Source organism: Ostrinia furnacalis, unplaced genomic scaffold (assembly GCF_004193835.3).
Source record: "Ostrinia furnacalis isolate ACB-3 unplaced genomic scaffold, ASM419383v2 OfSCF1084, whole genome shotgun sequence".
NCBI lineage: Eukaryota > Metazoa > Arthropoda > Insecta > Lepidoptera > Crambidae > Ostrinia > Ostrinia furnacalis.
In genome coordinates, this window is record NW_021131323.1 from 739,331 (window position 1) to 763,665 (window position 24,335).

A 24,335-nucleotide genomic window follows, 5' to 3' on the forward strand; every position below is an offset into this window, starting at 1 on the left:
AAAAAGACCGCACTTTGCGCAGTTTTTGTTTATCAGTATCACTAAAGCTGCACTTTACTATGGTACTTAAAAAGATTAGTGTTTGAAACACCTACTCGACCATTCCTACAGCCTAAAGTTTTTACGATTTGGGTGAAATCCGGCTGAATCATCTGGTACTTACTTACAATTTGCTGAATAGTTTTCTGTAGTGTTTCCTGCTTTGTAGAATTTAAACCTCCATCTATGTTTTGTGATTTAGGCCCGATTTGACCAAACTTTTATTAAAAAAAAAAATATCAAAATCAAAAATATTTATTTCTTATTCAAGAATAACTCCTGGTATAACTGGCACATTGACAGTTTCAGATCCACCCTTAAACAATACGATACGTTGAATAAAAAAATAGTTTAGAAATACGATGGGTATTTCTTTTCACTGCTAACCTCCTCCTATGATTTCCAGATTGGCCAGTTGAAAGCGGCCCACATCCAGCGCCTGCTTGCAATCATAAAAGGTCATCCGTCTACCTTGTGGGTGGACGTCCTACGCAGCGCTTGCCGGTAGGTACGTACACCTCCGTTCCAGAACCTACCTTGTTACCCCATTGGCCGTCAGACATACCCTACCCATACCCACTGCCAGCTAATCAAGACCACCAATAATAAAAAAACAAGTAAAGTTTTATAATTTTTAACCAAAACAAGACTTATGCTATTGAAGAGAGGTTGATTTGCATTTTTCTCCATTGGCATCCTGTATTTTATTTTTTTGATGGTTTATAAATTATTTTTACAAAAATCCAATGCAAGACTTAAACCGTCGCGTGATTCGGCTGTCAATCATTCCACTGCTTTGTACTTTGGGCATACTTAGTACACTCGTTCGTTTCAGCCGAAAGACGTCCACTGCTGGACAAAGGCCTCCCCCAAGGTTTTCCACAAAGACCGGTCCTGCGCCACCCGCATCCAGGCACTTCCCGCAACCTTCACCAGATCGTCGGTCCACCTAGTAGAAGGCCTTCGGACTCGTACACTCATGGGATCGTGTAGTTCGACAGATCTTCTCAATTTTTCGAAGTAAATCGCAACCAACCAACTAAGAGCAATCGAAATGCGGACGCTTTTAAATTAGTTTCGGTCAATTGGTTATTCCGAGAAGGTATCCTTACAAAAAATTTGTTACTCTTGAATAGGTTGTAGCTCAGCTACTCTGGAATAAAATAAACAAGTATTAATAGAGCGAAAAGACCTTTTACAGTAATTAGCGTAATAATTTGCCAGAGTTGTATCCAGATAACTTGTGCTCATTGTAGTGTTTGTGATGTGAAAATAAAGACTGTTTTATTATTATCTATACTTATAATAAATCTGTAGAGAGGTCAATTCTGTACATGAAATATATTTTCAAAATAACTATCAGGGGGTGATTAGTGATCGATACTGATGCCAAAAATGCAATCAGTAAAATTTTTGTCTGTCTGTCTGTCCGTCTGTATGTTCCTTATAGAAACAAAAACTACTCTACGGATTTTAACGAAACTTGGTACAATTATTCTTCATACTCCTGGGCAGGTTATAGTATACTTAGGAATTCCCACGGGAACAGGAATTAGCGGGAAAATCCTTTTGTATGAAAAATCTAAACCGCTTAAGTTAGACGCTTGAAATTTGGTATGCTTATGCTATGCTTGAAACATGTCACCTTAGTAAACTTAAAGCTTAGTTACAACAAGGAATTCCCGAAATTCCCACGGGAACGGGAATTCGCGGGAAAATCTTTTTGTATGAAAAATCTAAACCGCTTAAGTTAGACGCTTGAAATTTGGCATGCAGGTACATTAGTAAACATAAAGCTTAGTTACAACAGGATATTGCAAAATTCCCACGGGAACGGGAGTTAGCGGGTAAAAACATTTGTATGAAAAAATCTAAACCGCGTAAGATAGATGAAGGGGGTAAAACGGGATCCACGCGTACGAGGTCGCGGGTGACCGCTAGTCTGATAATAAAAATAAATTGCTGTTCGTTAGTCTCGCTAAAACTAGAGAATGACTGGACCGATTTGGCTGATTTTGGTTTTTAAATAATTATTGTTGTAAGTAGTCCAGTAGGCCTAAGATGCGCGCCGCGATTAGCGGTTATCACGCCATTTTATCGATTTTGCCCATACATTGTGACGTCGATAAAAGATATCAGGTTTAAAAGGTGAGAAAACATGAGAAAAATTACGATTTGATTTCCACGCGTACTAAGTCGCGGGCGTAGCTAGTAATAAATAAAAGGTTAAGTACTTATGAGCGTTACTTAAAATTCTATTCGACTCACAGTGTTTTCATTCGTCGAATCCACCCACAGTGTCTCAATTAATATGTGTCTGAATTTAGTAGATATGCATGCACGGAATACAGCGGTACTGATTGATTGAAGCGGTAAACCAATGTTTGACTACTGGTGGGAAATTACGTGTCTTATCATAATGCAAGGAAGAATCAGTAACTCTAGGACAATAAACATGACAATCATATTATTATAAAAGAACCTAATATTTTGTTGTTTTGACGTATTGACGACTGGATGCAAGTGGCCAGACACATAAGTCGGTGGAGGGTTGAAGAGAAGACCTATGTTCGAAGGCGAATCCACTAAAGGCTGATATAGATAGATTTTGTGCCAGATGAGTAGAGCCTACTAAAACCTGACGATGTCCACTAAAGTCTTTGGGATGGATCTGCGAGTATTGACCGGGCTAGATGGCCTAGTACCTAGACCATTTATTCCCAAAGTGGGGGCCATCTGTAAAAACCTTCGACCGCTGAGAGAATGCATTCCAGACTGCTCGATACGATCGACCAATAAATAATCTTGACTGGAGGAGGGGAATTTTTTGTATGGTCGAAAGGGGGCGCGTCTCAAATAAGTTTGGGAACCAATGGCCTAGACATATTTTCGTGGCTCAGCTCCTTCCCATTGGCTCGCTCAGTCAGAGCAAACTACCTCCAGCTTCAGGGGATTAGTCCTTAAACGATACGTAGGTTGTCTCTTCGGTCGAAGACAAAGCAACACATCTTTAAATGTGGTTTTCCCAACTTCTTAAATTTCCGCCAATTATAAAGACATGCTGAAAACGATTTCCGGTCTGTCTGAGAAATTTCAAGAATCGATTATTAACTTTATTCATCAAAACAAAGTTTAAAATCGTTTGGGGAATTTTTTAACGGTGAGGTAGATATTCTGTGAGCTGTATTAGAGCGTTCAAAGACTCATTATTTCCTGCCTGCCAGTAAAAACCAGACCAGTGTAAGCTAAATCCTCTATTCGCCTTAGGTTAGGTAATTAAAGAGGATCGTTTTCGTTGATCGTGTTATCGTTGCAGTAGGTAGAGACTAACAACGCCCGTATTCACAAACATAACTATGAGGTCTCACAGTGCGCGTGGACGCACAGGGTGACACACGAACCAATCACAGAGCTCTATTCAACGCTGTGCGTTCGTTTGTCGAAATAATGTCATGTGATTTCAGAAAACCGTACCCAACGCATAGCGTTGAATAGAGCTCTGTGATTGGTTCGTGTGTCACCCTGAGCGTGCACGCGCGCTGTGTGGCCTCATAGAAATGTTTGAATGAATGAATACGGGCGTAAATAAATGATTGGCGATGATGACAAAAAAATTGTTTGTCGAAATAATTTCAGCTTCCTGAAAACAGTACCAGTTTCATGCTTTATTTAGGTAGCTGAAAGCAAGCTTACTCAGGTTAAGTCTAGTATCCCAGCCCCCAGCTAGATACCGTGCATCTTGATAACTGGAAGCGATATTAACTGTAACAAGATGTTGCTCTAAGATTTAGAACTTCAACACTATTAATCAATATTGACTCCGGATCACATTTCCTTTGGTCTACATGTAAGAACTTAAAGCTTAATAATCGTAATATTTATGTACCTGTATAAAATTAGTAGTAATTAGTTACTGATATGAAGTAAAATGTAATATGTAACAAAATTTCTGTAGACTAGTAGGTTTGTTACGAGCATTTAGCAAGCAATTTGTTACCAATTCAACTATTTTTCAGCAATACTTATTTCGAGACATAATTTATAAGTGCCAAAAGATAACTGATTTCTTCACTCCACTGTTTGATTCATTATTTTTCACCCTAACTTTCCCCTTTCTTGTTCATATTTAACTTAAAAAAAGCATTATTTTCTCTAGCTCAGAATTTATTCATGTAGTAACTAAAACGTGTGTTAAGCATTAAGTAACTTAAGTCAAAGTCAAAATTTCTTTATTTGTTTAGACTAATAAATAGTTCTTAAAAATCGTCATTTTGCTCTTAAGTAATAACTAGTCTGCCAAAGTAGTTAAAATTGCAAATATTTTTAGCGCCATCTATAATACCACATACTGTAGCAGCACCGCCTACAACTGTAATCGACGTGCAAACATCTAAGCTAAGCTCTAGAATTGATTAGTATTACAAAATCAATTTGAACAACTTAGTGTACCTACACCGTTCGCAACTCACTCAATCAAGCAAACGATGTAGTGTAAACTGGATTGAACTGGCCTGAACCAGAACAAACTCAATCTGGAGAGTAAATCGGCAAATAAGGGCAACATAATGCAATGCAACTAGGCAGCGAACGCAAAAGTACCTACAATAGGCATACTGATACCTCTGGAAAATCCAGTCGATTACCTAATACTTATCCTACACTTTTTAAAATAATTTGAAAGAATCGAACCCACGACCTTTTGATTCCCGTCTTAGGCAATTCGATTTTTTTAAGTTATGAGAAGCAACTTTTAAAACAAGACATTTTATTTAATTATTTAGGTACAGTTTTGCACATATTACAATGAGTGGCATTCTGTGCCATTTTAATTACCTCTCTTTTTGTTTACTTTATTTTATAGACAACTAGCTTTCCGCCCGCGGCTTCGCCCGGGGTTGTCCCAGAAATTATTCGAACTTTTCTCGCCGTAAAAACCATCCTTGGACTTCAACGAACATTAAAAAAAAAGAATTGGTAAAATTGGTCCAGGCGTTGCTGAGTTATGCGCTTACCAACACATTTAGCGATTCATTTTTATATTATAGATTTAAAACACAAAAGAAAAGCATTCTTTTGGGTTCCCGTTCTGCGTTTTAATGAATCTTGTGTTGTGTCCCATGGAGTGTTAGACCTGAGACAGACAGTGAAAATCACGTACTTATATCTAGTGTAGTTACCTACATTTACATCAAACCGTAACCGCAAATTTACCGCCTCAAACGAGAGAACTCTGAAAAAATCCCTGAAATTTTCCATGGTCTCTGAAAACTTCCAGGGTTTATTTGTAATACTTACCTTAATAAATAAAGAAAACCGCTCCTGAATAAGTAAAGCCATTTGATCTCACTAGATGGCGCTTCCTAATTTCAGCTGTTTCAGGTTTCATAACAGCGCCACCTATGTAACACGATTGTCATCATTTTCTACCCTTGCAAACCTTTGCTAGCGAAAGTATTCAAGTACCTAACGAACTCGATAACGAGAGCGTACACAGATGGTGTCTTTCACAATTTTCCCACTTTTTGACCGAATCGAGTTCTCCGACCCGAGCTATGTGTGTGGAACTGGTGAACCCATTGATGATAATACAAGCATAATTATTTTATGCCACGAGGGTTAACGAGACAAGGATTCTTTAACAAAAAAGGATCTAGAAAACCTTCATAGTCTTTCCCTTTTTACTAATTTATAATATCGATTAGAAGCTTATCGATTATTCAATTGACATGTGCGGTAAAATCATAACAAAGTTAAGTAAGCGGCAGGACCAGTGTTNTCCATATGTCAACACTGGCAACACACACTGCTCGAAGACTTTCGTCTTGTCACATTTTGTAAAAAAGACTATTGTTTCTTACGCTTGCGAGTTGATGATATTTTTTTGATTAGTTGAGAACATTTTTTTTTTTGAAACATGAAAAAAATGATTTGATTTCCACGCGTAAGAAGTCGCGGGCACAACTAGTAATAAATAAAAGGTTACTTATNGTAGGTGACGTAATCGGTAAAATTTTATCTTGTATTTAAGTAGATACCTATTTATATTATGTTATTGCTATTTATCTATGAAAATATGTTTTATAAATACTTAAGAGTCATTTACGGTAGTAAAGTTTGAAAAAATTATGGCTGTGAAGTACAGAATCACTTTCGTGGCATCAAAAAATTCAAAACGTTAAAGCTTCCAAACGAAACTCACAATTTGACTGATTTATTGAGAATACAATCTTCACATCAAGCGCTACAAGTTTTGTTTACAAAAAGTTGAAATAAGTTAGAAATAAAATTCGCCACGAAGGTGACGATGAGAACCGTGGCGATGAGAAATACCCATTTATTGCCATGGACATCACAAAAGACAAAATAGGTATATAAAAAAAAGCAAACAAGACAGAGGTAACACATAAAACATACAATTGAAGAAAAAGTAAACTGAACAGTGCCACCCTGTCGCACAGTGATGCCCATCGCAATGGGAGCACTCAGCATATGCCGTGGCCCCTGGTGAGGAAGGCCACGACCCTGGTTTTCAGTGTGCCCCATATAGCGTTGAATAGGGCTCTGTGATTGGTTCGTGTGTCACCCTGAGCGTGCACGCGCACTGTGAGACCTCATAGTAATGTTTGTGAATACGGGCGTAAATAAATGATTGGCGATGATGACAAAAAAGTTTGTCGAAATAATTTGATATGATTTCAGATTCCTGAAAACAGTACCAGTTTCATGCCTTATTTAGGTAGCTGAAAGCAAGCTTACTCAGGTTTAGTCTAGTATTCCAGCCCCCAGCTAGATACCCGTGCATCTTGATAACTGGAAGCGATATTAACTGTAACAAGATGTTGCTCTAAGATTTAGAACTTCAACACTATTAATCAATATTGACTCCGGATCACATTTCCTTTGGTCTACGTGTAAGAACTTAAAGCTTAATAATCGTAATATTATGTACCTGTATAAAATAATTAGTACCTAATTACTTATGATTCGCTTAATCATTTTCTTCTCTTCTAATGAAATCATCATCATCATCTCAGCCATAGGACGTCCACTGCTGAACATAGGCCTAATTAATGAAATAAATTCAAGTGTAGGTAAATATGTAACAAAATTTCCGTAGTAGCGCAATTTGTTACCCATTCAATTATTGCAATACTTATTTCGAGACATTATTTATTATACTTAATTAGTGCCAAAAGATAACTAATTTATTTCTATCTTTTCTTAGCTCCACTGTTTGATTCATTATTTTTCACCCTAACTTTCCCCTTTCTTATTCATATTTAAATTAAAAAAGCATTATTTTCTCTAGCTCAGAATTTATTCATGTAGTAACTATAAACGTCTGTTAGATAAGCATAAACTAGTCTGCCAAAGTAGTTAAAATTGCAAATATTTTTAGCGCCATCTATAATACCACATACTGTAGCAGCACCGCCTACAACTGTAATCGACGTGCAAACACCCAGCTCTAGAATTGATTAGTATTACAAAATCAATTTGAACAACTTAGTGTACCTACACCGTTCGCAACTCACTCAATCAAGCAAACGATGTAGTGTAAACTGGATTGAACTGGCCTGAACCAGAACAAACTCAATCTGGAGGTAAATCGGCAAATAAGGGCAACATAATGCAATGCAACTAGGCAGCGAACACAATTAATGTACCTACAATAGGTGATACCTCTGGAAAATCCAGCCGATTACCTTATATTACACTTTTTTAAATAACTTGAAAGAATCGAACCCACAACCTTCGATTCCCGTCTTAGGCAATTCGATTTTTTCATGTTATGAGAAGCTATTCTTTAAACAAGATTTTTGATTTTTTCAAGAAGACATTTTATTTAATTATTAAGGTACACTTTTGCACATATTAATACAGATGTACATTGGCGGACTTAATGCCGAGTGGCATTCTCTGCCATTTTAATTGCTACACTTTTTATTTACTTTATTTTATAGAGAATTTAAAACCAAAAGAAAAGCATTCTTTTGTGTTCTCGTTCTGCGTTTTAATGAATCTTGTGTTGTGCCCCATAAGGAGTTTTAGACCTGACACAGAAGCGATAATCACGTAGTTCTTGTACCTCCATTTACATCAAACCGTAACCGCAAAATATACCGCCTCAATTGAGAGAACTCTGAAAAAATCCCTGAAATTTTCCATAGTCTCTGAAATTTTCCAGGGTTTGTAATTTGTATTACTTACCTAAATAAATAAAACCGCTCCTGAATAAGTAAAGCCACTTGATCTCACTAGATGGCGCTTCCTAATTTCAGCTGTTTCAGGTTTCATAACAGCGCCACCTATGTAACGCGATTGTTATTAATCATTTCCTACCCTTGCAAATCTTTGCTAGTTAAAGTACCTATCACGTATCTAACAACTCGATAGCAAAAGGCGTAAACAGATGGTGTCTTTCACAATTTCTTACCTTTTATGCATACCTACTCCGACCCGAAGATCGTGGGTTCGAAGGTTCGAACCTTGATATTACCGCTGGAGTTCTGTGTGTGGTACACTGGTGGTGAACCCATTGGTGATAACACAAACATAATTATTTTGTGCCACGAGGGGTTAACGAGATAAGGATTCTTTAACAAAAAAAAGGGTGTACATAAAACCTTCGTAGTCTTTCCCTTTTTACTAATTTATAATATCGATTAGAAGCGTATGATTATTCAATTGATATGTGCGGTAAAATCATAACAAAGTTAGGTAAGCGGCAGCACATCACTATCTGTCAAACAAAGCGTCGATTGAAAAGGGGCCGAGAAAGTTTTTACATTTTGTAGTGAAAATAAGTGATAATATTCAGTGAAAACTGATTGGAGTTGTATTCTTTGCGTATTAAAGAACGCTGCTTTGAAACCAGGTACGTTTGGTGATTCTATCTTTACAAAATTAACTAGCAAAGTTTATAGGTTAAGTTTAGACAGTATTTAGTAAATAAAATGTATTTTCGCGCACATTTCTCACTATTTTGGTGAACAAAGATATCAAATAAACATTAACCACTGTAATAATATACCTTAGTGAAGCCTAATGCGTAAAATCCAGATTATTTGGCTTTTAATCTAATGTTCTTACTCAGCATATCTTGAAACTTGCTATATGTCGTATTGTGCCCAATTTGTGATTCCACAATATTCACCGAATATTCCAGAATGTCTCAAGACAAAGAGGGACCATTGCCCGAAGGATGGGAGATGAGAACGAGCCGCTCCACTGGTATGACTTATTTCCTCAATACTTACACTAAAAAGTCGCAATGGGAACGTCCGGAGGCGCCAGCAGACCCCGGAGAGATCAGATGCAGCCACATCTTAGTGAAACACGCAGAGAGCCGTCGCCCTTCGTCATGGCGCGAGGAAAAAATCACAAGAACCAAAAACGAGGCTATGGATTTGGTTAAAACCTACCGCAAACAAATAGTCAGCAACGACACAGCGTTCGTTGACATAGCATCTAAGTATTCGGACTGCTCTTCAGCTAAACGTGGTGGTGATCTTGGTCTGTTCGGTCGAGGACAGATGCAACCTGCGTTTGAAGATGAAGCGTTCAAATTAAAGGTGGNGAAGGTGGGGCAGCTTAGCAAACCTGTAGAAACTGATTCTGGAGTTCATATCATCCTTAGAACAGCCTAATGTTTTTAGTGATTATAAGATAAGTATTTCTCTATATTGTGAAATTAGGAAATTGTATACCAAATTTTTCGAAGTCTGTATTTTAATATCTGTCTTAAATCTGCCTACTTACGGCACATCAGGCTTATACATTTATGTATTAAACTGGCACGTACTACTTCTACATAAGATGCCACATCGAAAAACTTGATGTGCTGTTATCTATTCATAATTCAATGTATCCATCTACCATAAATAAGTCTTTAATTTGTCAGTGAAATGTAAAATGATAATATTCTTATTTTGCAATATTGTTGATTAATAGTTTAAGTATTTCCTTGAGAAGTATGAATTCTAATTCTAGTGTCCAATATTTGATTGAAATTTAACTACTGTGCAAAATCAACCGAATCTCATAACTAAATATCTACCTCTCTATTCACTCATCAGGCTATGGGACTGTATTTCTATCACCAATTTATATTTTGTGGTGCATGTGGTTGAACATTCCATATCTGATGTAGATGTCATACAATGTCAAATAGCTTTTTGAGTATATTTTCTGTCTTTAGTTCTATCTAGTATGATTCTGGTAAGCTAATTAAATCTTCTTTCATGGAAAAACGCAATTTTGAATGTATGTGTCTCAATTCTATTCGACAGCTATTGTTTTGTAATATATATAGGTTTAAAGATGTCTAAATTATAGTATAACTACCATTGGCGAGGGGGTGCATAACATAATATACTTTCCTACCTCGAAATAAATGAATGCCTGTTGCTGCCAATAATTTTTAAAAAACAATTTTATAATTAAGACCTCCAAATTTTATAATTAGTATTTTTTGCACCAATGTTTAAAAATATCAGTATTGAATATAAAGCAGGATAAATCCCAAGCTAAAGAATGTGCTATTAGAAACTTCTAGGATGGATAGTCTTGAAAGACGTAAAAATATTTTGGTAACCCAAAAAAGAGAATTGTAAATTTTTAAATACCTAAGTCGTGTGGGGTATCAAATTAACGATAGAGCTCAAAAAGGTTGCAAAAGTATTTTTTTCGTAAATCTTTAAATTGTAATAATAAGTCTGCTTTTGACTACATTCTCAAACTATCGTAAGTTAATAAATATTCTTATATAAGGTGTGGTTAATTCCATATTTTTATACTATACAGGGTTCGAAAATATCCGATATTTATTATAAATATCAAAATATCGGATATTTATGATATATATCCGATATATATCAACTTTGATATACAGTGTGAGTCACGTTAAAGTGTACATATGAAAATAGATGAAACTAGACCTATTTTTATCGACAAAAAAGAGGTCAAAATTTTTTTGAGATTTTTTTTTAATTTTTTATAGATTTTTTTTTCTTCCGATTACTTATTGTAAAGAAAACGTAATAACTTTTAAACTAGGCGGTATGTCCTGATAAAATAAAAACAGTAATAATGCTAAATAACAGGCGATACTAAAAAAATACATAAAATACACAAAAAATAATAAAAAATGATACTTTTTGAAAAAAATCTGCTTAAAAATTCGTGTTTTTTTGGTTATTTGATAAATTTCTCCAAAAAATGCCCATATAATAGGTGGTTTTTATTACTTTGTATTATTTTCTATCGTATTATCTTTGTAAAACCAAAAATCGCATGTCTCTATCCCTATCACAACATTTGCTGTGATCGTTTGAACAAAGGCCGGCCACAACATTATTGTCCGCTACAGGTAGAGACAATTTTAATTTTAACTAAAATGCTTATTTTACTTCGAAACCTTTTGTTTTTATTTGAAATCTAACTTGTCTTTATCAAAATTACAAATCTAGAGCCATTTTCAGTTTCGTTCTTAACGAAGCGTTGAATGGCGCGCCCGGAGAGGCTTAGTTCAAACGATCATTGCAAACGTTGTGATAGGGATAGAGACATGCGATTTTTGGTTTACGAAGGTAATACAATAGAAAATAATACAAAGTAATAAAAACCACCTGTTATAGGGGCATTTTTTGGAGAAATTTATCAAATAACCAAAAAAACACGAATTTTTAAGCAGATTTTTTTCAAAAAGTGTCATTTTTTATTATTTGTTGGCATTTTTTGTGTATTTTATGTATTTTTTTAGTATCGCCTATTATTTAGNAAAGGTGGGGCAGCTCAGCAAACCTGTAGAAACTGATTCTGGAGTTCATATCATCCTTAGAACAGCCTAATTTTTCATGTGATTATAAGATAAGTATTTCTCTATGTTGTGAAATTAGGAAATTATGTACCAAATTTTTCGAAGTCTGTATTTTCATATGTCTTAAATCTGCCTACTTACGGCACATCAGGTTTATAGGTATTTATGTATTAAACTGGCACCTACTACTTCTACAGCCACAGTGTTAAGCTTGGTGTGCCGTTATCTATTCATAATTCTACTACTACTACTTTACTAGGCCACCTAAAAATTCCTTGGGGCCTGCATTCACATTTCACATCAATAGAACTACTGTGCCAGGGTGAATCTCATGACTAAATATCTACCTCTCTATTCACTCATCAGGCTATGGGACTGTATTTCAATCACCAATTTATATTTTGTGGTGCATGTGGTTGAACATTCCACACTCAATGTATATGACTGTTATACAATGTCAAGTAGCCTGTGTATGCATTTAACACTATTTTGAGTATGATATTATCTGTGTTTAAGTTCCGGTATGGGTCTGGCTTATTAAATCTTCTTTCATGGAAAAACGCAATTTTGAATGTATGTGTCTCAATTCTATTCGACAGCTATTGTGTTTTGTAATATAAGATAGGTTTAAAGATGTCTAAATTATAGTATAACTCCCATTGGCGAGGGGGTGCATAACATAATACTTGTATACTTTCCTACCTCGAAATAAATGAATGCCTGTTGCTGCCAATAATTTTTAAAAAACAATTTTATAATTAAGACCTCCAAATTTTATAATTAGGATTTTTTGCACCAATGTTTAAAAATATCAGTATTGAATATAAAGCAGGATAAATCCCAAGCTAAAGAATGTGCTATTAGAAACTTCTAGGATGGATAGTCTTGAAAGACGTAAAAATATTTTGGTAACCCAAAAAAGAGAATTGTAAATTTTTAAATACCTAAGTCGTGTGGGGTATCAAATTAACGATAGAGCTCAAAAAGGTTGCAAAAGTATTTTTTTCGTAAATCTTTAAATTGTAATAATAAGTCTGCTTTTGACTACATTCTCAAACTATCGTAAGTTAATAAATATTCTTATATAAGGTGTGGTTAATTCCATATTTTTATACTATACACCCTATTTCTATACCTACTTTAAATAATGTGATTAGACTAGACTAAATGTGATTAGAACTTATGATTGGTGTCTATTATTATTGCATTTAACATATATGTATAAAGATTTCAATGATTGTCAAATCCTATGAATCTGTCTCAATTAGTTTTATTTGATGTTTTTTCTGGATTGTGTATTACTAGGTACTATTAAAGAATAACATTTATTTTTAAAATACCATTTTTGTATTATTTCCAAGCCATCTTTGTTCACCAAAAAAAACTCGAGATCAGTTGTAACTGAATACTGTTTATTTTATTATCTTGCTAAGATAGCACAATAAATAAGAGTAGGTAACAAATATCATAAATAACAACAATATTTATTCATCAGTTCGACAGTGTCTCGGACGAACCCAGCCAATTTCGCCAGAGACAGTGTGCTGTAACTCCCGAACTTGGTTTTAGTCTCATTATGGCACCAATATCAAGCTTATTCTTTATCTAACAGTAACCGTTGTACAGCCAAACGTCAGTCAAGTTCGGGAGTCACTTAAAACTAAAAGCAATTTGTCGGGATGCTTCCACATTACAATGCCTTCGCCGGTTCGTCGTCTTGGTTGTTCCGTATCAACAGTATCGTGTTCAGAGTCGACTCCTTGATGTCCTGCGGCGCGGGAGTCCAGATAGGCCCGATGATGGGCGGCGACCGCTTCCCGCCCCAAGCGCTGAACTTGACTTTCCTCTTCCCATCCTTCTTTAAATTCACGTCCGAGTAAGGATGGCCCGGCTTGAAAATCTTCGGCAAAGACTCCAGGAACGTCTTAAATGGCAACGCCTCTCGTAAGGTCTTATCGTCCACCTGCGTACTCAACGCTAGCACTTTGATCGGGTGCCGCTTGTCCAAAGAGGGTATGAACTGGAAACCGGCTAAATCGAACCGCTCTCCTGTCGGCGAGAAGTTGGAGACTATCCGTGTGAGTTCGGGTACAGACGTTGAGAATATAATCTTGGATCCTTTGGCACCAGGTTTGAAGACCATCTGGCCTGATCTTTTTCCTCCCCACGGGCTGAAGCGGACACGCTTAGGCATGCTCGGTTCTCTGATACCAGAAGATCTTTTCCAGGACCACATGTGTTCCACGCTCGCCTTGCTACGCTTGCCGCCCCATGGACTAAAATTCTTTTTATCTCTCATGTCTATGCTGTTCAGCAGATCCGTTGCGTTCTCATCGACTGTCCCGGAGAATCCGACTATAAAAGGGCTCCCAGGCATTTTCTCGTCGTTCCGAAAGTACATGGTTTTGTCTGTGTCCACCAGGTTAGGTAGCCATCGCCTGGTGCGGATGTCCTCCTGATCTTCAGCCTTGCGGCGCTTGCGTTGCAAATCTGGTTGCTCTCTGTCGTTGGGTTGGTAGAACTGGTTGTAGTGTTGCGACTCGCCTTGGTAGGGTTCGAACTCGTTCCGTGAGGGTTGGAGGTTGAAATAATGGACATAGGGTAGGGGGTAGTGGAGGGTGGAGTCTAGGGGGTCGAGAACGGTGTCAGCGCCAGGGCCGCCGGTGTTGATGTACTGCAGGCTTGCTGTGCCGAACCACGAGAAGGTGAAGATGATCCATTTGTGCGACATTGTTCTGGAAAGAAATTGTCGTTGTTAGATACGTCTGTACAGGAGTTGTTACAAATGTGGTAGAGATAGAGCTGGTTGATAGCATGGCTTCATTTACACCATTTGTGTATAGGGAGGTCTCAAAGGCCCAAACCACTGGACAGATCGGGCTGAAATTTGGCATGCAGGTAGATGTTATGACGTAGGCATCCGCTAAGAAAGGATTTTACGAAATTTCACAACGGGATCCACGCATACGAAGTCGCGGGCGGCCGCTAGTTTCTTCTATTTATTGGGCTTTGTGCATTACCGTGCATAAGGCACAGCAATGTAAATCCCAAAATAATTAAGGTTCCTTGGCATTACTATCTATCTTGGCTATCAATAGCTACAGACACGCGAGTTTTAACAAAAACCCTAAGTTATTATTAAGATCACCAATCACAATATTATTTGACGAGCTGTAATTTATTGTTATCCGAACTCTAGATACTCGTGGAGATAGTATATGAATTATATATCAATTAAAAATTTAACTTCAATTTTAACATCTACCCTTCTACCTCTACCTTTGCACTCACAGCTTTCTGCATAACCCAGGGGTCGCCTGGCTGAGAATGCTTAAATAGCATTAAGTCCACCTTTTGTACGATTCTATTGTGCAATAAAGTTTTATAATAATAATTATTATTAATATTTTAGTTTCTCTACTAAGTATGCGATACAATCAGCCTTATTCCCAAAACAAGAGTTTAGAAAATATGTATAATTTACATTTGTTGTTTGTAACACCAATTGTCTTCACAAAGAAAATAGACAAGTGATTATCAATATCTCCTTTCACATCTTCATCAATTTATCATATAAAGTAGGTTCAGAGTCCATAGTTATTAATGCAAAAGCACTCAGGGCAAGATCCCGTGTCTCAGAGCATATCAAGTTACTGAATTCTATTGAAATTAGTTGAAATATTCCAGACCCTCTTGACTTAATTTACAAAACAAGTAAGTAGGTAGGTACCTAATGAAATTATTTTAATTCAGTTTTTAAGAGGTATTATTTCGGTGTCGGTGTTTATGTAAATAAATAAAAGTAGGTAGTTCTAACATTTAAAAAAGTGTAATATTTAGATTGAAGGTGTACATACAAAAAGTACACAACAATGACAACACTATAATTTACTTAATTAACAATATATTTCGTGACACAAAACCAAAAATAATCTCCGGGAAGTTTCAATTTATGTTCACTGTTAGACGTTTTGTAATAAATTCATTTGCATCAATTATAAATAATCGATGTCATTTAAAGTTAAGCTAGTCCTTATCATTATAATTATGTCGAAGATAATAATTAAGAGTCGAATTAATATGAAAATATAATATAATCAGTCTTTCAACGACCTGAAGCCTGAAAAAACCTATGTTTCTTTGAACTAACTAAAGAAGGAAATGAACCCTGAACCTATGGTGTGACTCACTCGAGCCACCAATCACAATTTTCTGACTAAATAGGGAATCAAACCTGGAACCTCTTTCCAAAGCAACCCACCACGCCATAGAGCCACTAACTTACAACTTCCAAACACTGATTATCATCCTTTGATGCGTAGTTACTCACAGAGAACTTAATAAAACCTTTGTTGTAGCCCTCTTTTGCCTTCGCGCCTGTTAAATTGCTTGTATTACTGAACGATGTATTATTCAACACATGTTTTGTGTGTAACTAGGGGAAATATTGAGAGTTACTTTGTACACTGATCCCCGAAAATGGAAGGAAATTTTAGAATGGGGGTGTGGTGAACGTAGGTGTATAAATTGAGGACCAGAGGTGCAGAGGATATATTATTAAGGACAATTTTAGCATTTCATTTAAGTTACCATCTTACTAATTTGTTGCCCTTCTTAGATACGTACCTACCTATTTGTGTTCTAAGAATTCTCTTGAAATGGTGACGGCTTCAAATAGGTCTTATTCCCAATCCTAGATCATTTAAAATACCGCAAAAATCGCCTGTCTATATTTTAAACTTTACTGGCATTAAGTTATCTACCTACTTATAATGGCAGTGTTGCATTAGCGTAATAAGTTGTATTACTGCTGCAATTCAGCGGAGTTCTGTTTTTCTAAAGGGCTCACTGAGAGGTATTTTAACTAAACTATTTAACTAAGTAACTATGATTGGCCAATAGCTTACCTACTGATATTCGGGAGCCAAACGTCATTATACAGGGTNTTGACCATGCACCAAATTTAAAATAGCTCTACATCTAATAAAATTATTGAGATACAAACATAAATAGATACGCAACATTTTTAGTTGCGAAACTAGCTCCCACATTTCACAAAAAGCATAAGTTTTCAATGCTGACTGTAGCTTCCTCTGCATAAACTTTTAACAAATATTTCGGAACCGTTTAGTTTACTTCAGATTTGCTCGGTGCCTTTAACAAGTTGCTATACTTCTTTCTGATATCGTAAACTGAAAATATTTTTGTAGAAGTTATCTCTAAAACTTCTACAAATAAGTCTTTGGAAGGACTACTATCTCTAGGCTTTGAGAAAGGGAAACTCTTGAAGGTGTTTTCGTAAAAATATAAGCAGGTAGTTACTAAGCGTTGACAATTTATTAATCTGGCTCTTAATTAAATGTAAGTAAAACTAAATAATCTGCGTATTTGTTAATTGCTTGTTATCTTTTCACGCCTAATTAAACCGCTGAACTTTGATGAATCTAGGACCTATGAAAAATCTAATAGTGAAAGGTATTTTTCATTACTTTTGAACCCAATTCATTTCATGATTGGAGTTTAACCTAAAATTACAGGCTGTTTGATTGTATATGAATGTTTTTATTAAGTAGTCAAGGAAATAGATATTTCTATTTATGCACATTGCACACAGCCTCTCTAATCATTGATATTGAATATCAAAATAGATAGTGCAATACCATTACTACTACCGTTGCATGTTTAATATTATGTTATTAATAGTACTAAACACATTATGTCTGCCTAATAGGAATGCAAATCATTATATGATTGGCTTGTGATGTACTACATTTAGTCCACCGCCTACGCTGTGTTCTATTGGTAGGATATAAATAGTAGAGCTACCTATTGGGTGAGCATTTTGCCGCGTGGGCAGTAACAAGCTGTAAGAGTGTGGGAATACATGAATATAATGAGTACATAGAATATAATAAGTAAGTACATAATTTACAAAGATAAAAGCACATCGCTAAACAATGTAAGGACTTTCCAAGGAAATTCTGGGTACTGTAGTGAAATACTCTCCTTCCTTGAATCGAATGCGACTCATAAGTTTTTAAAGGGTCTCATACCTTTATTAATTTACCTTCAACAAATTACTAATATCCTTTTTACCCCTCCAATTCACCTAAATAAAAACTTGTGTTAAAAGGATAGGACCACAATAGTCCAGGGTGGCTAGCACGACAAACCTTGGTCTTCGAATCGTTTGCGTATTCGAAAAAATGCGATACCCAGCCTTCGATTTCAACAATAATATGACGATCTCGACTGTCAAAATTAGTTTCGTTCTACCATTTCTCATACTGAGTTCACTTTAGGTCAAGTTCACAGGGGCGCTGTTTAAGTTTTCATACTAAATTTTTTGATGGCGATTCCAATACGCAAACGATTTGAAGTCGAAGGTTTTTCGTGCTAGAGGTACAGAGCGGTCGATTGGGATTAGGATCAAAGTTACAACCCTTCCACCTCGATGTTATTTTAACTGCCTTATTGATTGATGGAGCCATTTAATCTATCAATAACTGTATCTTCAATGTTGGCTGGCATAAAATTCAAGTTTATTAAAACACCATTGTTCCCTATGTTATTTTCCTACTCTATGATGAAGGTTTGTCATCAATCAAACCCAGTTTCAATTCTATTCTAATCACAAAACCTTTGATTTACAAACGCAACAGCAAAGCCTTCTTCCATCATTTGGCTTGTTACAACGAGGCTGCAACGCTAGTGACAGCCTTAATGAGCCCGTCTAGTGTGGCTCAATCAGACCGACGCATTCCAAAACAGAGACAGAGGCATCCTTTTAGGAAAAGCCTTTTATTAAAGCATGCAAGCCTCCTACCTATCCATTAGTTTAGTACTCACATGTAGGTACTAAGTAACTGGAAATCAAACTCAGATCATAGGATTGATGAAGTCTTACCGGTTTCTGAATTAAGATTTGAAGCTAAAGCCCGGTCTGTGAGCACGTAGAATTTTGTCCAATGACCCCAAGCTACCCATCCTTATCGCTCGCGCGTAATTAATAGTAATTATATTGCTGTCGCTACTGTGCGACGGGCGCCCACAATGAGTGTGCGAGCGCGACAGCAACATAATATTACGTGCGAGCGATAAGGATGAGTAGCTTGGGGTCATTGGACAAAATTCTACGTGCTCGCAGACCAGACTTATAGAGAAAATGCTCATACTTTTCGTGTTTTCTTTTCTGAATTATCCTAAATTGATTTCAGGTTACTCAAAACGAATTCTCCAAGTTGATTTACTCACAATTTAGATACGAAAATAGGCTTGGGTTCATTCTTAAGTTAAGAATCTCGATTCAGAAACCGCTATAACCATAGGAGAACGGATAGTTATTCAAAGGTCAAAAGTCAACTTTTTTCCCTAAACTTGGGAAGAAGCACTCAATATCTAGGTGGCCAAATTGGCTTAACCCCCGCTATTTTTGTAACACAAGTAGTTACTTCACGTGAAGAGTATAATCACGTTCGAAATACTTAGAATCTGTCACAAATGTTTTTCCTTGTATAGGACTGATTTACGCAAAGTTTTCGATATGAATGTTACTTCAAGGTTTTCTCGGAACCATGTCAAATGCAAGTAGGTGACACTATAGGGGGTGTTAAGTATGGATCGAACAAAAAGGATTGATTCTACTGCTCAAATGTAACAATAATCCTACAGAAATAATATCCAAATTGATCCAAATTCTCAAAAATAAAATTGACGTCCCTTTAATCATTGGCTGATTACTGATGTATTTTTTTTTGTAAGATTTGAACATTATTTTCTTGGGGAAAGTTCAAATGCAACATTTGAGCCGTAGAACGAATCCTTTTGGTTTGATCCATACTTAAAGCTACAATCTGTATAGCCCACATGATAGGAGAAGATCAATAAGAAATTCCGTTTGCTAACAAACGCTCGTCTCAAGATTCCATTAAATTTTTCATTATGCGTTTTCTCTTACGCAATGCAACGCTGATTCTGAGCGTCTTTTGTTCGAGTGTTTAATGGGCCATGATTGCTTTTATTTTAACCGACTGCAGAATGGAGTATGTATTATAGTTTGCGTGTTAGCAATATCATAACGGCGCAAGACGTAGGTACTACCACGGTAATTAAGTATTACCGTGGTACTACCTATCTATACCAATCCAAATGTACGCTACCCATCGAAATAATCATAAAATGTGTGAAGAGCACATTTACACGTCCCAATTCTACTTCAGGACAATAATATGGGCTAGTGCTGAGAAGAAGCACAAGAAATTACCGAGTTTCTTGCGAGTGACTGCACTATTGTCAGTATCTTTACCAACATTTTAGAAGATTATGTTATCCATTTAATTTTAAAATCTATACCAATATTTATAAATGCGAAAGTAACTCTGTTTGTCTGTCTTGCTTTCACGCCTAAACCACTGAACCGATTTTGATGAAATTTGGCATTGAGATATTTTGAGTCCCGGGAAAGAACATGGGATAGTTTTTATCCCGGTTTTTTGAAATAGGGACTCGCGCGATTATGTTTTTTTGTGACAGACAAAATTCTATAAGCTAGTAACAAAATATCTTCATTTTAATAGGGCAATTGGCTGTTTATCTATCTCCTGGAAAAAAACTATTAATTCGGTTCAGAAAATTATTTCATGAAATTCTACTCCTACAATTTTCGTAGCGTTGTCTTTTTGCAAAGATAAATAAAACATGTAGAGGCCTTTATTTCATTCCTTTATCATCTTTTTGACGCCCATAAATGGCAGAGTTTGTTAAAAATTTTATCAAGCTATCATGCTGAACTGTAATCAACTCGCGACAAATTAAATACAAATATAGCCGTTTCAAATTTAAATTCAACAAGCTGCCTAGTAGAATTGCTGGGGAAACCTCCCGAGACTTCCGCGTATTGTCTACTAAGATGCCCTCCGAATTGCTGACATTTCCAATTGATTGTTGTTAAAACAATACAGAATAAACGATGATAGGTTTTAAAATATAATAAACATAATACCCTAACTTCTAGACCATTCATGGGCCTGAAAATAACATTCTGGGAGTGGGTAGTCAATGCGAAAAAACGCTCAACGGTTGGAATGTGCAGGTGTCGAAAGCGACTTTGATTTTCAATAAATATTATTTCAAAATAAAATAATACTACTTAGGTAATAAATTTAAATGATTTCGTACGTCTAATGTCTTTTTTTATTGTTATTTTTAATTTCATTAAATTGAAAGAAAGCACAGCGCTATGGATTTATACGCGATGATCAAGTCTAAATGATTTTTTATTTGTTGAAAGATTTTAGGCTATTTCTTACAGCTTACAATCTTTCAGTATTTAAACTAATAAAGGATGGTTATTTTTTTCATTGATTCGTATGAATTGTCTGGTAGAACAACACACCAAGTTCATAGGCTTAGGTATATTTAATTAATTTTGTATTTATTCACGTGTATAATTTAATAACTTATAAATTTTTCAAGCTTGTGTGTGTCTTGTCACTGTAATATTATTATACCTACTAAGTTAGCTCTACTTAACTAAATTCAGGATTAGTTACCTATCTTTTACGATCCATATGGGACAGTAGACGATGACCCTTTTGATATGTAGATAAATTTTAAATAGCCATTGTCGGAGAGGTATTTGTATATATTAAAGGTTGACTGGAAGACAAACCGCGCTTAGCTTTATTGCTTTAAGTTCGCCCTTCAAATAGAGGTACTATTTGTATTCTGTGCAAATTATTTAATAAAACACATAAATAATAAATTATTACTTATTATTTATGTGGCAGACTTTATTAATAAATTATTTTTTATTAATTATTTTAAAGATTATATTATGCTATGTTGAACTTTTTTGATAATTTTTTGATACTCGATAGTAGGTATGGCCTACTATGTAAGAGTCACTGTTTAGTTACTATGTGTTTAATAATTTGATATTATGATTTATGTATTTAAATTACGCGAATTTAACGGCTCAATGCACTTTTTGTCAAGTGCCTATTTAATTTTTTTATTTTCATTTTATTAAAAAATATTTTTCTTGTTTATTTGTATTTAAATCAATAATTTAAATGAATTTTGGCCTCTACTACCAAATTTGCAAAAAAAATCCACCAAATATTCTCCCTAAAAACTAAAATTATCCCATCTTAAGCCAAAAGAAAGTCCAAAACTTACCTTAAAAACAATTAATACAGCATAACCGAAAAACTAAGGGGTGGCACTTGCTTCAATTGGTAGAACATGGACACCGACTGAGTGAGGATTCCGCGCGCGCGGGCCTTTTATAGCGCGTGCATTGGACGGCGCAGTACTGGTAGCAAAAAACGGTGATTTTTATTAATAACTTTTCTTTTTAAAGAAGAAAATTAATAGTAAAATGTAGATTCTTTAAAGATTTCCGCCCGCGGCTTTGCCCAAGTGGAATTTTGTCTGTCACAGAAAAACTTTATCGCGCGCGTTGGTTTTATAAACCGGGATAAAAATTATTCTATGTCCTTTCCCGGGACTCAAACTATGTCAAATTTAATCAAAATTGGGTTAGTGGTTTAGGCGTGAAAGCGACTCAGACAGAAGTGGGAATAGTGGTCCATATAATAAACTTGCTCTATAGTTTATTTGGGAAGTATTTTCGGACAGATACGACTTACAATCTTTCAAGAAGTCTTCTATCTTTATTTAATAATAGATTTTTAGTGTTGGTGTCATAATCATTTCGAATATTTGTCCTAATTGTTATCGTAACTTAACGCTTCCCCCAAAATAATTACGAGTAGACCTAAGAAAGCTGAAATTGACATTGAAACTCTTTGAAAATGGGTAAAATTTAAATCTTTATGACATTCTAGATAGTCTTCGGGGTTTATCTGTGTTGATATCAAATTAAGTATAACCAGCTTGCATAATTTGACTGAATAATTCCATTTAGGTAAAAACTCTTTAACTATCTGAGTCAAACTTCGCCTAGTTTGGCCGACATTTATTTGCAACTTTCGTTATAGGTGACCCAAAACATTTTAATGCTTAATCATCATACTCTGACAATATAAACGTTATAATTTTAAAATTGTAATTAGTTATCATTTTTCTGCCATCGCTACTTTCGCGGCGACCAACTGTTGAATTGCAAGAGGGCATTTGCGCCGCACTGTAGGACGAAACGTCTCTGTCGTCCAATTATTTTATATTCATTACTTTCCCGTAAGATTCCCTTGAAACCACACGTGCACCTACACACCCAAATATCAACCTTATACCCCCAACAATAAAGACGTAGTATCAGACTTAAAATCAAATCGAAACCCGCTTTTTCCTGTAAAGGGTTCGACGTTACAAAGTCAAGAAGCGAGGAACGTATTGACATTAAATTAGTCCTATTAGTATAGCAATTTGTTAGAAAGGATATCTTTAAAAATGCTGCTCAATGTTTATTTAAATCTAACAGAGTGGTTTCTTTTTAAACTCAGTCAGTGAAATGTTGAATGTTGTACTTTGCTTCCAATTAAGTATTAGAATTATTCCGTTACTTTAGCGTAATCATTTTGATCCAATTACAGAGAAAGGATTGCTATGGTCTAGATAACTCAAATCTCTAAATTGAGCGTTTTCAATAAATTAATAGAATAAGGAAAATTTTCAATTCGGTATTTTTTTAAATTAATTTGAACAGGTTTTAACGCGGATAGGTAACCTGTACCTATTTGCCCAACGTTTAAAATTAATTAACTGTTATGATACTTTCATTGGTAGATTTTAACTCTAAATAGTGCCTACCTACATACTTAAGTGTGAATGCAAAACAATTGCTACTTTTAATAATAATTGTAAATTAATTCCTACTTCTGAAGGAATGTACATTTTTATGAAACTTATTGTGTACCATTCCCAAGGGACACAAAATGTGCTTCCTGGATTGTTGGCTTCAATCTATCTGGCTGGAAATGAAACTTCTTTTCCGTATTTTAATCAAGTTATAGTCTCCTTTGTATCGATAAATCTAGTATTTTCTTACGATAACACTTTTTTGTATCGATAAACCTAGTGTTTTATAGCCAGGTGGAAAGTTACAAAGCAACGTGTGACTTATTTTAATAACCAAGTAGGTATCTCCATATTTATACTCGATATCAGGTGCGATTGCGATCAAATACCTGCCTTGTTCTGCATAAAAAAAAATGTACCTATTGTAGGGATGGCGCTAGAGATGTGGTATGATATACAGGGTGACTTTGCGAATTGTTGCCATATGGTGGATATGATTTATCTTTATTTAAAGGTACGGTTAGAAAATTAAACCCATCAAACCCCAAGCGGTTGCATAAGACCGCGTAACAATTGATTTCTATTGTTTCGATTGGCGGGGCTTGAAGAGTTAAGAGTCCTTCCAAATCGTCAAAAATGTGTTCAAATTATTGGGTTATCTTAAAACTTAATGAATAAAGGGCTGATGTTGATGATTATAAAAGATAAAAAT

At 35.6% G+C, this 24,335-nt stretch overlaps 3 protein-coding genes across 4 annotated transcripts in view; 2 read left to right on the plus strand and 1 right to left on the minus strand.

The window, feature by feature from the left end:
• COMMD4 (COMM domain containing 4) overlaps positions 1 to 24,335 on the plus strand; it is a 54,195-nt gene that overhangs the window by 9,211 nt on the left and 20,649 nt on the right. The window contains exon 2 of the mRNA XM_028302139.1: positions 446 to 543. Within this exon, the coding sequence (XP_028157940.1) occupies positions 446 to 543 (98 nt within the window). The remainder of the gene's footprint in view (positions 1 to 445; positions 544 to 24,335) is intronic.
• Positions 8,775 to 12,826, plus strand: LOC114351091 (putative peptidyl-prolyl cis-trans isomerase dodo). Of its 2 annotated transcripts, XM_028302142.1 has the most exons (3): positions 8,775 to 8,917; positions 9,209 to 9,614; positions 11,826 to 12,826. In XM_028302142.1, exons 2-3 carry the CDS (start codon positions 9,210 to 9,212, stop codon positions 11,889 to 11,891), a joined length of 471 nt encoding a protein of 156 aa, XP_028157943.1. In that variant the 5' UTR covers positions 8,775 to 8,917; position 9,209; the 3' UTR covers positions 11,892 to 12,826. The 2 variants fall into 2 exon arrangements, with proteins under 2 accessions (XP_028157943.1, XP_028157942.1); XM_028302141.1 differs by lacking the exon at positions 11,826 to 12,826 and having other exon boundaries at positions 9,209 to 10,689.
• Positions 13,280 to 22,135, minus strand: Kin (leucokinin). Its single transcript, XM_028302137.1, has 2 exons — positions 22,040 to 22,135; positions 13,280 to 14,595 (listed from the first exon to the last, which is right to left on the minus strand). The coding sequence occupies exon 2, from the start codon at positions 14,589 to 14,591 to the stop codon at positions 13,551 to 13,553; it is 1,041 nt and encodes a 346-aa protein (XP_028157938.1). The 5' UTR covers positions 14,592 to 14,595; positions 22,040 to 22,135; the 3' UTR covers positions 13,280 to 13,550.

Coding starts and splice junctions, on each gene's coding strand:
- Kin (XM_028302137.1), bottom strand. CDS start 14,591: ATGTCGCACAAATGGATCATCTTCACCTTCTCGTGGTTCGGCACAGCA.